This window comes from Musca domestica, unplaced genomic scaffold, assembly GCF_030504385.1.
Source record: "Musca domestica strain aabys unplaced genomic scaffold, Musca_domestica.polishedcontigs.V.1.1 1, whole genome shotgun sequence".
Taxonomy (NCBI): domain Eukaryota; kingdom Metazoa; phylum Arthropoda; class Insecta; order Diptera; family Muscidae; genus Musca; species Musca domestica.
The window spans coordinates 12,806,738-12,823,584 of record NW_026712114.1 but is presented as its reverse complement, the minus strand read 5'-3'; the positions used below and the strand labels follow the sequence as shown (position 1 = coordinate 12,823,584).

Below are 16,847 nucleotides of genomic sequence, written 5' to 3'. Positions count from 1 at the left end.
GTTATAATTAATCAAAATGTTAAACCTTTGTGGGGGAGGTACTTGATGGGGTGGACCGATCTTGTCCATTTTTTCTCCTAAGCTAGCGCTGATGCAAGAATTAGGACTTTCAAAGTTGGAGCCAAATCGGATTACCCTCTTTTCTCTTTCTGTGCGTTATTTATTTATTTATTTTTTTTTTTCTGAAAATTTCGACCTTTTGTGGGGGTGTACCAGAAGGAGTTGACCGATATTGCCCATCTCTGAGCTTGATAATAATTTTACAACGTACTAAGTTTGGGCAAAAGCGGACACTCTCTTCGAGAGTTATCGTGCGCTCCAGCAAGGCAGACAGACGTTCGGATGGACGGACATCGCTTGATCGTCTCCAAGTATCCTCAAACGAATTTGGTGCAAAGAGTTCTAGGGTCTAAAACCATTATTTCGATGATGCACGTCTTAGCCATATCAATGATATACTCTCTGTAACCATATGAAAGTATAACAAGTAAAAAAAGCTGTAAATTCAGTCGGGCCGAACTTTGAATACCCTTCACCATTTGGAACGAATTTGGCAATTCTCAAAAACAATAAAATCCGTTAACAATTCTGTTAAAATCTTAACAAGTAAAAAGCTGTAAATTTGGCCGGGCCGAACTTTTAATACCCTCCAAAATCCGTTAAAAATTCTGTTAAAATCTTAAGAATACCGAATTCTTCTACGACGACGTGGGCCTGCATAGGCAACTTTTGTCATAATTTATTACAATATTTAAATGCGAAACTTGAAGAAAAATCAGTTTATAATGTCGCTAAAATCATCAAAAAACCGAATATCGGGGGGTACCGTTATATGGGGGCTACACGAAGACGTGGACCTGCGCAGGCAATTTTCTGGCATTGGCTGAAGTATCCATTACGAACTTCACATGCCAAATTTGAAACAATCCCGGTAAATAACGTCGATAAAATCATCAAAATACCGAATATCGAGGCGTACGGTATATGGGGGCTATATGAAGACGTAGACCTATAATACTCATTTTTTGACTTAGGATGTAGTATCCATTACGAACTTCAAATGCTAATTTGGAAACGATTTCGGTAAATAATGTCGCTAAAATCATCAAAATACTGAATATCGGGGGGTACCGTTATATGGGGGCTACGCGAAGACGTGGACCTGCACAGGTAATTTTCTGTCTTAGGCTGTAGTATTCATTACGAACTTCAAATGCCAAATTTGAAAAAATTCCGGTGAATAATGTCGCTAAAATCATCAAAATACTGAATATCGGGAGGTACAGTTGTATGGAGGCTATATGATAACTTGGACCTACATGGCCCATTTACGAACTTAACCTGCCTACTGGCAAAATACACATGTGTGCAAAATTTTATGTGTGCGTGATTACAACAGACACACAGACAGACAGACGGACATGGCTAAATCGTCTTAGAATTTTACGCTGATCAAGAATATACATACTTTGTTGGGTCTGACATGAGTATTTCGAGGAGTTACAAACGGAATGATAAAATTAATATACCCTCCATAGTATGGTGGAGGGTATAAAAATACCGAATATAGCTGTTATATTAGGGTCTATACGACGACATGGACCTGCATAGGTAACTTTTGTCATAAGCCATTACAATATTCAAATGCGAAACTTAAAACAAATCGGTGAATAATGTGGTTAAAATCTTAAAAAAAAACCGAATATCGGGAGGTAACGTTATATGGGGTCTATACGAAGACGTGGACCTGCACACACAATCTCCTGTCATAGGCTGTGGCATCCATTACGAAATTCACCAAACCAAAATACCGAATATCAGGAGGTACCGTCATATGGGGGGCTATACCCTACATGGCCCATTTTCAATACCAAAAGTCTGCAGGACATAATATACATTTGAGTAAAATTTTATCAATCTACTTCAATACGTTCGGAGGCTAGAATGATTTCCACAGACGGACTGACTGACGGGCATCGCTAAATCGACATAGAATTTTATGCTGATCAAGAATATATATACTTTGTGGGGTCTACAATGTATATTTCCAGGTGTTACAAACTATGGTGGAGAGTATAAAAATATGGGGGTTGTACGAAGACGTGGACCGACCTGACCCATTTACGAACTTAACCAACCTACTGGCAAAAAACACATATTTATCTCAATTCTTTCGAAAGGTAGCGTGATTACAACAGACAGATGGACATCGCTACATCGACTTAGAATTTTACGCCGATCTAGAATATAAATACTTTGTTTGATCTGACATGGGTATTTGGAGGAGTTACAAACGGTACAACAAAGTTAATAATCCCTCTACAGTATGATGGAGGGCATAAACGAATTCGGATAATAGCCCAAGGAAATTTCAAAAACGTTCGTATTTAAACTGTATTACAATTTTCTTTTAAAAAATATGTATATTTTATATGCAATAGTTGAACTCACCCATAGTCCTCCGTAGTCCTCGGTAAGCAAAGAGTCCCTTTTTAATGAATTACTAAAAATCCATGATGTATTAATTTTGGTTCAAACATTTTAATCAGTTTTTGATCGTAATTTTGTGTTGCATTAGATTACATACAGTTTACATCTACACTTATACATATACATACGTTTAACTTAAATACATTAAAAAAATCTCTTATACTTTTATTTAATTTTGTTTTTTTTTTTAATAATAACTTTATTGTTTCGTTTTTTGTAATTAGTTGTTATTTAATAAATGCTAACAATACTTTTGTTTTATTAATATTGTTTTGGTTGTAGTTGTTGTATTTTTTGTATGATTTATAGACAAACATTGCCATAAAAATAATGAGTAGTTTTTTTTTAAATATTATAGTGTTGTGGTATTAATTTAATAATATTTTAGGTTTGTTTTTTATTTTTGTATAAAGGTGGTTTTACTTGTTTTTTATTTTTGTATTTTTTCGGGGAGGAGTGGAGGTTTTTATTTTTTGTACGGCTTGACATAATATAATTGTTATTATAGTGACTATTTTTGTTAATAGAAATTCGCTTATTTGTATACAACAATTTATGGCAAATAGGTACATTATCTTTTGTTTTTAATTTATTCATATTGCATAGTATTTAGTTTTTTTTTTTTTTTTTGTTTATTTATTTTTTTTTTTTAGAATGCAAAGTGGAATTTTATTTACTTTTGAGTGCTGGTTATGTGTTTTGCTCATCTCTGTTTTGTATGTGGTGTTCAATAGACGCCTGTCAATTATTTTTTAAATATAGACAGAAAACCATATTTTTAATTCGCTGGTATACTACACCTCATGCTAAGTTAGTACTTATATATAAAGCATCTGTTAACATTTTATCATAACAATCGACACGATAGGATGTGGGTTATTGGTGCTGGAAGGGATCCTTTCTTTTTATGAAAAAATAATGAATTGTCATACTAAATGACATTTTGCGGATTATAATCATAAAGCCATAGAGAACATTTATTGAGACTCTATGGAATATTTTAGCTACTGCTGTAAAGGGGAGATAACTCGAAAACGTGTATTCTCTTGGCAGAGTAGAAAAAGAAGTTTAAGTTTGGTCTTCAAAGAAAAATTCAATTTTTCTGAGATAAATGGTCGGTTGTTTATTTATTAACCATTTATTACGTATCGGACTCTATGGAATATTTTAGTTGTTGCTGTAAAGGGGAGACAACTCGAAAACGCGTTTTCTCTTGGGAGAGTAGAAGGAGGCGTTTTACTTTGGTCTTCAAAGAAAAATTCAATTTATTTTAGATAAATGATCGGATTTTTATTCATTAATCAGGAGGAAGTTATAATGGTAATAATGAAAAATAAGATCGCGAAATACATTTTCGAGATTTTGAATAGACGCTGGGCTGTTGTTGTGGAGGTAAACTGAGCGACGTGCACGGGTTTTATTTCTTTCGATTTTTCCCCCAATTTCCATTGCATTCCGACCTTTGATCCAAAAATGCTCGAAATATTCATGATAGCCCTACAAAGTACATATATTTTGGATCAGCGTAAAACAGCTAAGACGATTTAGCGATGTCTGTCTGTCTATTGTAATCATACCATCTTTCGAACAAATTGAGATTGAAGGCTAAAATTCGGTACACATATGTATAAATGGGTCATGTCGGAATTTTGATGATTTTAGCAACATAATTCACCAGAATTGTTTCAGATTTGATATTTGAAGTTCGTAATGTATACGACAGCCTATGACAAAAATTTGTCAGTGCAGGTCTACGTCTTCGTATAGCCCCCATGTAACGGTACCTCCCGATATTCGATATTTTAATGATTTTAACGACATCATTTACCCGAATTGTTTCAAATTTCGTATTAGTAGATTGTAACGAGTACTAAAGCCTATGCCTAAAAATTTTGTATGCAGATCCACGTCTTCGTATAGCCCCCATATAACAGTGCCCCCCTTTATTCGATATTTTGATGATTTTAACGACATAATTTACCCGAATTGTTTCAAATTTCGTATTAGTAGATTGTAACGAGTACTACAGCCTATGCCTAAAAATTTTGTATACAGATCCACGTCTTCGTTTAGCCCCCATATAACAGTGCCCCCCGATAATCGGTATTTTGACGATTTTAGCGACATTATTCACTGAAATTGTTTCAAATTTCGTATTAGAAGATTGTAACGAGTACTACAGCCTATGCCTAAAAATTTTGTATGCAGATCCACGTCTTCTTGTAGCGCCCATATAACAGTGCCCCCCTTTATTCGGTATTTTGATGATTCTAGCGACGTCATTCATTGGAACTGTTTCAAATTTGGTATTTAAAGGTCGTAATGGATACTACAGCCCATGACAGGAGATTCGCTGTGCAGGTACACGTTTTAGTATAGCCTCCCTATAATGGTACCTCCCTATATTCGGTATTTTAGTGATTTTAGCGACATTATTCACCGAAATTGTTTCTAATTTCGTATTCAAAGTTCGTAACGGGTAGTACAGCCTATGACAAAAAATGATTTATGTAAGTCCTCATCTTCGTATAGCCCTCGTAAAAAGCTCACAATTTAAACGGATTTTTCGGAATTCGTTAACATTTTTCAAGTTCCATCCAAATGGCGATTACCATAGTAAAAAGTTTTACATTCTTGCAGTTCTAGTTATGTGTAAAGAGTTACATCGATCCAAAAAGTTTGTAACACCTCGAAATATTGGTCCTAAACCCATCAACTCCTGTACAAAAAAAAATGGAACAGAATCTTCTTCTAGCGAAGACAATCTTTTGGAAAATTAGGTGGAATTTTGTCATCATTACGTTCCTGGAATTGCAAAGACAGGGTGAGATGAAAACTACATCCAAATTCAGACTGCTGTCAATGCTAAGCCAATCGTCCGACAGCTGTTAAATTATTCCAGTGACAGCTAATTATATTGTTCATAAGCGTAAAAAAAACATTTTGGTGAGAATTTTTCAAAAAAAAAGTTATTCGTGATGAAATTCAAGCGAGATAGTGTGATTTCTTTATATTTGGCTGGAAAACCACAAGTGGCTATCGTTAGAGCACTCGAGCATTTAAATATGAATAAATCTTTTGTGTCTCGTACCATCGCTTGTTACCGTGATACTGATAGCGCAGCCCAACGTCAAGGAAATGGACAGAAGAAAAGAGCAACCTCAGCAGAAACGGTTCGAAAAGTAAGGAAGCGGCTTGAACGAAACCCGCGTCGCAGTGGCCGAAAAATGGCTCGTGAGCTGAACATATCGCAAAATTCCATTCGCCAAATATTGAAAAATGAGCTCGGGGTAAAGCCATTGAAATTGCAAAAAGTGCTTACACCGCAACTGAAAAAAAATAGACTCAAAAGAGCTAAAGAGTTTCACTTAGCGGAAAGTGGTGAACTGCCGTATTTGGTTTTCTCCGATGAGAAAACATTCGTTGTCCAGCAGTTTGTAAACAAACTTGCCGAAGAGGTCAGCTGAAAATGTGCACCTTCGGTTGGCCACCAGAACTCAGGCGCCGGGCATTGTGATAGTGTGGGCCGCCATAACAGCCAATGGTCGCTCTCCGCACGTATTAATCGACCGTGGCATCGGAATAAATGCCGAATATTATCTCGCAAATATTGGTATCCGCTCGTATTAACCGACCGTGGCATCAGAATAAATGCCGAATATTATCGCATGCCTTGGAAACGCAAACATTTTGGACATAAATGCCGAATATTATCGCATGCCTTGGAAACGCAAACATTTTAGACATTCCAACAGGACTCAACAGGCGCCACCCAAATATGGTTACAAAATGAGGTTCCTCGCTTCATTTCCAGCGTACAATGGCCACCAAAATCTCCGGATACCAATCCGTTGGACTATTGTGTCTGGAGTATTTTGGAAAGCAAGGTTGGCACTAAAAAACACCAAAGTGTCGATCACCTCAAGTAAGCGCTTCGCCGGGAATGCGCAAAAAATACCGCAGAGCAAAATTCGGGCAGCGTGTGGCGGTTTCATTGGCCGTTTGATGGCCATGATTCGTGCCAGAGGTGACCAATTCGAACAAATCTAAACTTATTCTAAAATTTGATGCTATTTGCGACATTTTTTGCTTTCATTCATTAAAATTAAAAAAAAATGTAAAAATTATGAAGTTTGACTTTGTTGAATTTTTTTCTCACCCTGTATAGTGTACGGTATAAAAAACTCCACTGATACCATACAATTGGTTTATAAATTATGTTGGATTTTTATCTCTATTTTTTCTGAAGCATAACAGTGTTGTTGTGATGTATACTTATAATATTCTTAAGATCCCAAAATATCAAATTCCAACTACTTTAAAGTGCCTAAAGACAGCCGGAGCCATTGTTAACACAGAAAACGTTAAACTACCGAATATAATGATTGTATAAATAGAAGAACCATAAGGTGTCTTTATAAGAGGATTTTTTATCTAATGAGAAAATTTATATGAATTTAACCTAATTCCGTTATTATGTGAAACCCTTCAACAAATCGAAAATCATGAGTTATATAAGAACTATACCATATAGTGGGCTTTCATCGAATCCTTTTTAAGCTTAAAAATCCATTATGTTAAGTTTCAGCTCATTGGATTGAAAATTTTGTAGAAACCTTAAAATTACAGGAAATACGGTTTAACCTTTCAATGGGCGTTTTTTTTTAAGACGACCTATATAGAAACATTTGCGCTTTTGAGTTACCAATTAATATTTTATCTACGAATCTTAATTGATCTTTTTTTATCAAATTTTCATGTTGATATCTGTAGGACTCAAGGATTTACAACTTCTTTACTTGTAGTTTGACATAAATCAAGAAAACGGTATATTGAGTTTTTAAATGACATTATAACCTTTTTTGCGTAACGATATATTTTACATTAAAGTTTATTATAAATTTGGGAAATTCGACTTAAAATACTTTTTTACTATTATTTCTCCCAACGTTGTGATATTGTTTTGTCGAAAGATGATACATACCCAACCTAAAACATGTTTTTCTTGGTCTACAATATGTTGGTTATTAACAAATCTTATTTTTATGAATTAAGTGGAGATTTAATGTTGTAGGGTACCACGTCGTCGGTCTATAGCCTTTTTTACTTGTTTCAATTAATGAACTCTATTAACTGTTCTTATTTCCACTTGCACTTATTCATTCTTTCACTATCATAAAATCTAATATTTTATTTCGAAAATGTAAACAAGTATTGGTCAATATTTAGCACTCAATTTTTCATTCGATTTGAAAGTCTATTCCAAAAACTCATAAAACGTTTCTATAAACAAATGAATAAATAACAATGTGCAAATGTGGTGTAAGCTTATTTTAGAAATATTAACAAAATGTAAAAAAAAATAATCTCATTTGTTGATTACAATTAGCGATTGAATTAATTAGGACAATGTGGAAAACTATCTAGATTTATTTGAAATTATTATTTTGTAAATTGCTATACGTTATGTTGAAGCTTTCGTTTCTGTGATGTTATAGGTTTACTCCCATTAATTGAAATTTGGGGTTTAAAATTCCTTGTCTGCTGAAGATGTTCAATATAGGACCATTATACGGTATAGCCTTTACCATGTACTGCTTGAAAATTTGAGTTCCCACTAAATACAAATTTTACCTTGAAAAACTTTTTAATTTCGATTCACATTATTTTCAAAAGCAATTTTTTGAAGGTTTTGAAGGTCCCCATTATATTTTTTAGTTAAAGTGGCTTCAATTTTATAGATTTTTATATATACAGGTTGAGATGAAAAAACTGCAACCAACTTCAGACTGCTGTCATTTCTATACCACTCATCCAACAGCTGTTAAAATAATTCCAGTGACAGCTCATTATACTGTTTACAAGCGTACAAAAGCATTTTGGTGAGAATTTTCCAGAAAAAAAGTTATTCGTAATGGAATTCAAACGAAATAGTGTGATTTCTTTTATTTGGCTGGAAAACCACAAGTGGCTATTGCTAGAGCACTCCAGCATTTAAATGTGAATAAATCTTTAGTATCTCGTATCACCGTGATACTGGTAGCGTATCCCGACTTCAAGGAAGTGGACGAACGAATATGGCAACAACAGTAAGCAGAAATGGTTCGAAAAGTAAAGAAGCGACTTGATCGAAACCTGCATCGCAGTGGCCGAAAAATGGCTCGTGGGCTGAACATATCGCAATATTCCATTCGACAAATATTGAAAAATGAGCCCGAGCTAAAGAGTTCCTTCGCTTGGCCGAAAGTGGTGAACTGCTGAATTTGGTTTTCTCCGATGAGAAAGCATTCATTGTCCAGCAGTTTGTAAACAAACTAAATGATTGGGTTTAGTTGCCTAAGTGGTCAGCTGAAAATGTGCACCTTCGGTTGGCCACCAGAACACAAGCGCCGGCCATGGTGATGGTGCGGGCCGCCATAACAACCGATGGAGGCTCTCCGTATCTCCCTCTCGTATTAATCGACCGTGGCATCAGAATAAATGCCGAATATTATCGCGAAAATATTCTGGAGGGTATTAAAGCTTTAGGCGCGCAAACACTTTGGACGCACCATCGGACTCAGCTTCGCTTCATTTCCAGCGCACAATGTTCACCAAAATCTCCGGATACCAGGAATTTGGACTATTTCGTCTGGAGTATTTTGGAAGGCAAGGTTGGCACTACAAAATACCAAAGTGTCGATCACCTCAAGCAATTCGAACAAATCTAAACTTATTCAAAACTTTAATGCTATTTTAGACATTTTTTGCTTTCATTCATTGCTTTCATTTAAAAAAATGTAAAAATGATTGCGTTTGACTTTGTTGCAGTTTATTTTATCTCACCCTGTATATTTAGAACACATCTTCGCAAAAAAATAAATTTTTTTTAATACCTCAAGGCTTTTGAATGACCCTCAGCTTACGATATTGTCCAAATATTGATATATTCAAGGTCATGGTGTTATGAAAATATTGAGCATTTGAAGGTATTGTGCTTAGAATTTTGAATACAGACTATTTGACTACAATTCAAGTTGTTACTTGTCCTCAAGTAGTGCATAGGTATTGTCCAATAATACAAAGATTAAATTAAAATGATCTGATTGATGGAATTGATATACATTAATAAAATGTAAAATATGGACTAAAAAATTTTTCGTTTCCCGATAGCCTAACACCCCTTAGCAAAATAGAAATTGAAATAAAAAATCTTTCTATATATATGTTATTGTGTGTTTTTATTCTTTGTTGTTGTTGTATGTATTTGTTGGTGTTTCGTTTAAAATAAATATCCGGAAAATGCGCCGAAATGCATGTATGTTTCAGTATACGACGTTTGAATTTCATTAAAATAGAATTATAAATAAGGCTGTTATTTTATACAAAATAAAATTTTGAAAAAATATACAACATATAATATGTTTATTTTGTTTTATTATTTTTGTAGGTTTTATGTTTTTTCTTCTTCTCATTAAATATATATAATTATTAAAGCTCTTTGTATTTTATTTTGAAATTTAATGGTGTATGCAATAAGTAAGGTGTTGATGGTGGTTGGTGGTATGGTAGTTAGTGAATTTCCACTAGTTCCTTGCTTTAGATAAAAAGTAACAACAATTGGATATAATTTTGGAAAGCAAATTATTTATATCAACATGAATGTTATACAAAAATTTTTTCGTTACTTTGGTCTAATTATTCCAAAAAAAATAAAAATGTTATGATGATTTTTTACAACTATGGTAAGAGTAGAATTTTTTATATTATTTTCGTTTTTAGTTTAATTTTTTTTTTGTCAGAGTATTGCCGAGTATATTTAATGTGTGTGTGTGTTTTTTTTTTCTTCTGGGAGTAGAATATGTATATTTTATGTAGCTATGATATATGCATATTTGCATAGATAACAAACAAAACATCTCTCTGTAGTAAGAGTAATAGTAGCAATAGTAGTAATAGTTGTTCTTGTAATGTACATATAATATACAGCATAAAAGCGGCAGATAATTTCGTATTACATAATTTATAAATTATCTTTTGTTTATAGTGTGTTTATAATTTATATATTTTCCATTCCTTTCTTTTTTTTTACAGTATTGAAAACATAAATGAAACATAGCAGTTGACAGTTGATTGACAGATAGATAGGTAGGTTTGTAGATTTGATAGCATAAATTATAACTTAAACACTAGGTGACAAGGACATCATATACATACATTTGTTTTATATAATATTTAAAATAATTAATTGAATTCAATTGCATGTGTGTGACATATGTACGTACAGTTCATACTACTAGGGGATCATCAACATGGACATCGAATGCTTTTGTGTGTTATCATGTAATTTCTAATTTATGTTGTTAACATTTCTTTCGTCTCCTTCTGCTTTTCTCAGGTTTATCTAGCTTAGACGTTTACGAAAAAGAAAACATAGACTTTGAAACATTCGCTGTTTTAGTTTTTTTATGTAGTTCCTATACAAAAGAAAAATCAAGTTTGAAAGAAGGCAAACTTCATGTGTAAACGACTTTATAACATTTTACATCACTCTGTATCAGGATATTTATTACAACGTAGACAGTATCAAATAATGATCTTCTGTATACAATAATCTGCCATCAGGTCTTCTATAGACCACAGAACACTATTAAATCTACTAAAAACAGAAGGAGCCTCATTGGTCTTCTACTCTGATATATGAAGTAGAATACACAATCATTTAAGGCTGTAAACCTTTCTTATATGCAACAGCATGCTTCTCAAATAGAATAGCTCCAAGAATAACTATAGTTATTCCACAAGGAATATCATACTTCGTTGTCTTTCCTTAGGGTCTTCTATTACGAAAGTTCCCCTATTGAGAATACATTGCCTCTAGGTATTCAATAGCCAACTGAAGGTATTTTACAAATTGCAGATGACCTCTAGATCATAAATTTCATTTAATAACAAAATATATAGACAATTTTCCTTTAATCATTTCAATAGTTTTTCCAAAAAATAAAAACGTTATTTATTATATTTTCGAACATCATGCAACTCGCAAAAATGCTGTGCCCTGAGATTCGTAGTATCGTCAAATACATATATACTAGCTATGATTAAATATTTACTTTCTAGAATTTCCAACAATGGTTTGCTCACATTGAATATTTAAAAAATCGATTTGCCTACAGTAATATTTTGTCTATAACATAAAAATCTATCCAATCAGAGTGATGTAAAATATGCAGAAAACACAAAGTTCAAGTTTCTCTAAAGTTGGAGTTTGTTGGATGGGGGTATCTACTAACACCAATTTCAGCATGTGTTTGATGATTAAAATCAAAAAACATTTGTTTTTCTTTGTTGCAACAGAGAATGTTCTGTGGAAATAGAATCTATGATGGATAATACACGTAGTTTTCATTCATTACTATAAATGGCATATGGCTTTGTTGTTTGTTTGGACAGACACATTTAGGCCTCCGTTTCGGCACCTTTTAATCGAAGACGTGCAAAATCTTCAAATATTATATCATCATCTTGGGCATCATCGTCGTCCAGTTGAATTAGATTTGTGGTTGGTACTTCTTGCACACCACCTGTTGCACTGTTGTTATTGGCACCGGTATTGCTGCTGCTATCATCATTACCGATCTGTACCAGCTGGGCATCACCGCGTATACTTTGACGCGGTGATTTGTCACTCAACAGTGGATTTTCTTCTTCCTCAGGTTTGGGATGCATCAAAGTGAACGGTAATTCAGCCACCAAATCACCACCCATTAATGGACCACTTATAAGCAATTTCACCTTCACCTTATAGTGTACAATAATACCCAAACTTTCACGCTGGGCTGGATTTGTTATGAGTGTACTTGATGCTAGATTTGTATCTTCGTGTTTCAATTGACCGTCCAGTGCCAGGCCCCACTTGTCCTTGTTATTGGCAAGCAGTGGACACAGCTCGAATACTTTTGATAATGTAAAACCGGGCAATACCTGGCAACCATCTTCGGATTCAGTTTCAGCCACAACGGATTTATATTGCGCCGTCGAAAATAGGCAGATATCGGCAAATTGTCGTACACATACTTTAATTTTCTTAACCGTACGATTCGAATTGTTCGCCACGTGAACATTCACCGAAATTTTTTCCCCATGATGATACAGTTCCTTGTCGAGACTTGCCTCCAAATGAATTTTATTTGGTTTCATCATAAATTCTTTGCTAACCTCAATGGATGGTTGTTCGCCCGCTTTGGACGGAGCATACATTACTTTGCGTATTGTTAAGCGTACCGAATTACGTTTGTGTGGTTTATCATCGATATGTTCACCTGAAAGAAAAAGAAAGTGAGTTACTTAGAATTTTTTAACTTGGTATAAAAAGTAGGATTATTCATAAATATGTGTATGGAATTGATAGGTCGTATGCCATCCCTTTTTATCCCAATATTTTTTAAAATTCTTTCGTTTTGGGAAACTGTTTATTAAAAATAAAACATCTTTTCAACTTTTTAATATATATATTTTTTTAATTTAAACATACTTAGATACAGTTTAAAACTGGCGATCAGTTCAAGTTAACGGAGTACAAGGAAATTAAAACGACTCATCGTGGTTGAAGATTATAGAAAAATTAAAGGAAAAATATAACTGTTTCATTGGTGAATCAATCGTTCAAATTTCAAGTTTTACAAACATTTATACTCCCTTCAGTGGAACTAAATATGCATATCGTTCCGAAATACCAAGAATCTTTCAGTACTGTATTGTGGGTGAAATCAAATTTTGCAAATCTTTCTAGAACTCAAATATAAACAATATTCTGCCGCCGGTGGTACAACCCATTAGAAACTGCAAGTTTGGAATTTTTAAACAAATTCAATAGAAAGTGAGGCCAAAATCCTAATTAACTTAAAATGAGGGGTATCTTACAACTAGGACAGTACTAAAATGTGGACCAGTTTTGATATTTTTGCTAGTAACGTTAGATCATAGTTTCTATAAAAAATTTACGAAATTTAATAGAGAATATGACTAAAACGTAAATATCTCAAAATATTGAGGAATCTTTGTATAGGATCAAAGCTATATGCATTCTTAAAAATGGTTGATTTGGGAATCCGAAATTGAAAATATTTTAGTATAATACATATAAAATTCACAGATTTTTTTTTTTTCATTGCTAAAATACGTCATCAAATGCTTGAAAAGGTGGTCGAAAATTGGTAGTGGTGGTCATATACCTGAAATTATATTTAAATATTTAATAACAATACATTACCTACAAAATAAAAATTGTGTTGGCCATTTCATAGTTTTGGGATGTGTATTAAATTACATATCCGCAAGGTCTTAGAAAAACAACAATGAAAAAACTGCAACCAACTTCAAACTGCTGTCATTTCTAAGCCACTCGTCCGACAGCTGTTAAAATTATTCCAGTGACAGCTCATTATATTGTTTACAAGCGTACAAAAGCATTTTGGTAAGAATTTCCAGAAAAAAAGTTATTCGTGATGGAATTCAAGCGTGACTAGTGTGATCTCTTTATATTTGCATTTAAATGGAAATAAATCTTTTGTGTCGCGTACCATCGCTCGTTATCGTGATACTGGTAGCGTAGCCCGACGTCAAGGAAATGGACGGAAGAAAACAGCAATATCAGCAGAAATGGTTCGAAAAGTAAAGAAGCGACTTGATCGAAACCCGCTTCGCAGTGGCCGAAAAATGGCTCGTGAGCTGAACATATCGCAATATTTTATTCGGCAAATATTGAAAAATGAGCTCGGGATAAAGCCATTGAAATTCCAAAAAGTACAAGAACTTACACCGCAACAGAAAGAAAATAGACTCAAGAGATAGACTCTAAAGAGTTGCTTCGCTTGGCCGAAAGTGGTGAACTGCCGAATTTGGTTGTCTCTGATGAGAAAATACTCGTTGTCCAGCAGTTTGTAAACAAACAAAATGATCGTATTTGCTTGCCAAAGAGGTCAGCTGAAAATGTGCATCTTCGGTTGGCCACCAGAACTCAAGCGCCGGCCATAGTGATGGTGTGGGCCGCCATAACAGCCGTTGGTCGCTCTCTGCTCTTATTAATCGACCGTGGCATCAGAAAAAATGCCGAATTTTATCGCGAAAATATTCTGGAGGGTCTATTAAAGCCCTGGCGACGCAAACATTTTGGCCGCAGACCTTGGACTTTCCAACAGGACTCAGCACCATCGCACTAAGCATGCGCCACCCAAGAATGGTTTCAAAATGAGGTTCCTCGCTTAATTTCCAGCGCACAATAGCCACCAAAATCTCCGGATACAATCTGTTGGACTATTGTGTCTGGAGTATTTTGGAAAGTAAGATTGGCCCTAAAAAATACCAAAGTGTCGAGCACCTCAAGCAAGCGTATCGCCGGGAGTGGGTCAAAAAACCGCAGAGCAACATTCTCCCACAAAAATTAACAATTCTGAAATTAACGTTTTTTGTATGTTAAGCAAATTTTTGGGATGTATATGTAATTCGTTGAAATACTTGTCCTCAAAACTCGTTACAAAAAATAGATCTAGCAGCAGATAATTTTGTAAAATATTCTGTCTACATCCTAATGAATGACAGAAGTAAAGAGTTGGTGTTATTCAATTTCCATTTTTAATGTGAGACTTAAATTTTAGATAAACATAATCGAAACAAACACCACCGGCGAAATGGGTTTTGTTTATTTAAACTTAAACAGCCAATGGAGCCAGCATGTATTTAATTATATTTCATTTTGAATTATCACTTCATTATAAATTTGTTTCTTATCGTTAACATCTTTGTTTAATTAAAAATAAATGATGGGTGTTTTCCAAACCACAAAAAAAACAACAAGAAAAAATCAATACTATTCATTGGAAAAAACGATTATAAAATAAACATTTCTATTGATTCGACATAAGAGGTTATATCAATATATTTATATAAAATAATCTCAACGAAATGGTTTATTTTTACATCGGAAAAGAGTTGATGGATGGATGGACATGGGCAATTTGTAAAAGAATCTCTGTTTGTAAGTTTATCTATAAATGTATGTCATTGCGTAAAATCTAACAATTTGTCATCGTTAATTCCATGGTATATTAATAACGAGTTAAGCCATGGCTGAAGTACAGAAAAAACAAAACTTGTGACGTAGTAAAATACATATAAGGAATATTGCAAAAATGTACTTGGTTGCCAACCACTACTACTACTACTCCATAAAAATTCCAAATATTTTATTAGCTTGCTACGTTAGAAAATATAGGAAGGTTCAATATAGCGAATTAAAAAGTAAATAAATGCCGGCATTTGTTTTTATTAGCTTCTTTTCTATAGATTCCACTATTTGTTGTTTGTAGAGAAACCTCCAAGCAAAATTAATTAAAAATATGGAGGAGGCCAGGGAGGTGGGAATTGCGAAAGCAAAAAATACCGATCAACATGAGAAACCAAAAAAAAAAAAAACATTATTTCATTGAGAAAACAATTAAGAATTTAAACAACAGCAGCACCACAAGCTGGATCAGCCTGCCGAACCGAACACTGGGTAATGAATGATAAATTTAGTTACTGCGTCAACATACACCCATACCACCACCATCACCAACCAGCCATATTTACGAGCTGTTGTTTGATGGTGGGGTACATATTATAGTATTTGTGTTGCTGCTGATCGGCATGAGTAAGCGCATAATTTACTTGGAAAAATGAAATATACACAGAAGAGAAATGTTTATGAACTTGCCATCCATACTGATGCTTGTCCGCCAACCAGCCAACAAGTCGGCCTAGCGATTGCTTTTAAATGTTATTTTCCAAAAAAAAAACAACAATTTTTGGACGAAGAATGTAAAACATGCATGTTATGACAACAGACTGACTACATGCACACAGTGGTTGTAAATTTTGTCAAGTCGGGCTTTCTAAAGATCAAAATAAAAATCGAATGAGTCATTGACTTTTATTTTGCAGAAAGCAAAGTTTAAAATTAATGGTTATTTTAATTCACTTTTGACTGTGTAGATATTTGTAAGTTCAAAGAAAACAAATAAAAAAAGCAGCTATGTTTTGCCGGGTCGAACTTTTAATACCCTCTACATTTGAAAGAAACATGCAAAATCTTAAGATCATATCGTCCTTTAAATGAAAACCGATTTTTAAGGGGGGATATACGAAAAATCCAAATATTCAATAATATTCATTAAAATATCGAAAAAGGGAGGTACCGATATATGTGGGGAATACGAAGACGTGAAGGAATATACTATTTTCTGTGATTGGTTGGCTGTAAATCAATTTCGTAGAATAATGTCTCTAAAATCTATAAAATAAAGAAAATTAGGAGATATCGTTATATAGTTATAGGT

At 34.0% G+C, this 16,847-nt stretch overlaps 1 protein-coding gene across 1 annotated transcript; it reads right to left on the bottom strand.

Annotated features, from left to right (window-relative positions):
- Positions 1–9,683: 9,683 nt before the first annotated feature.
- Positions 9,684–16,232, bottom strand: LOC131803200 (beta-arrestin-2-like). Its single transcript, XM_059124293.1, has 2 exons — positions 16,226–16,232; positions 9,684–12,818 (listed from the first exon to the last, which is right to left on the bottom strand). The coding sequence occupies exons 1-2, from the start codon at positions 16,230–16,232 to the stop codon at positions 11,932–11,934; spliced, it is 894 nt and encodes a 297-aa protein (XP_058980276.1). The 3' UTR covers positions 9,684–11,931.
- Positions 16,233–16,847: the final 615 nt, after the last annotated feature.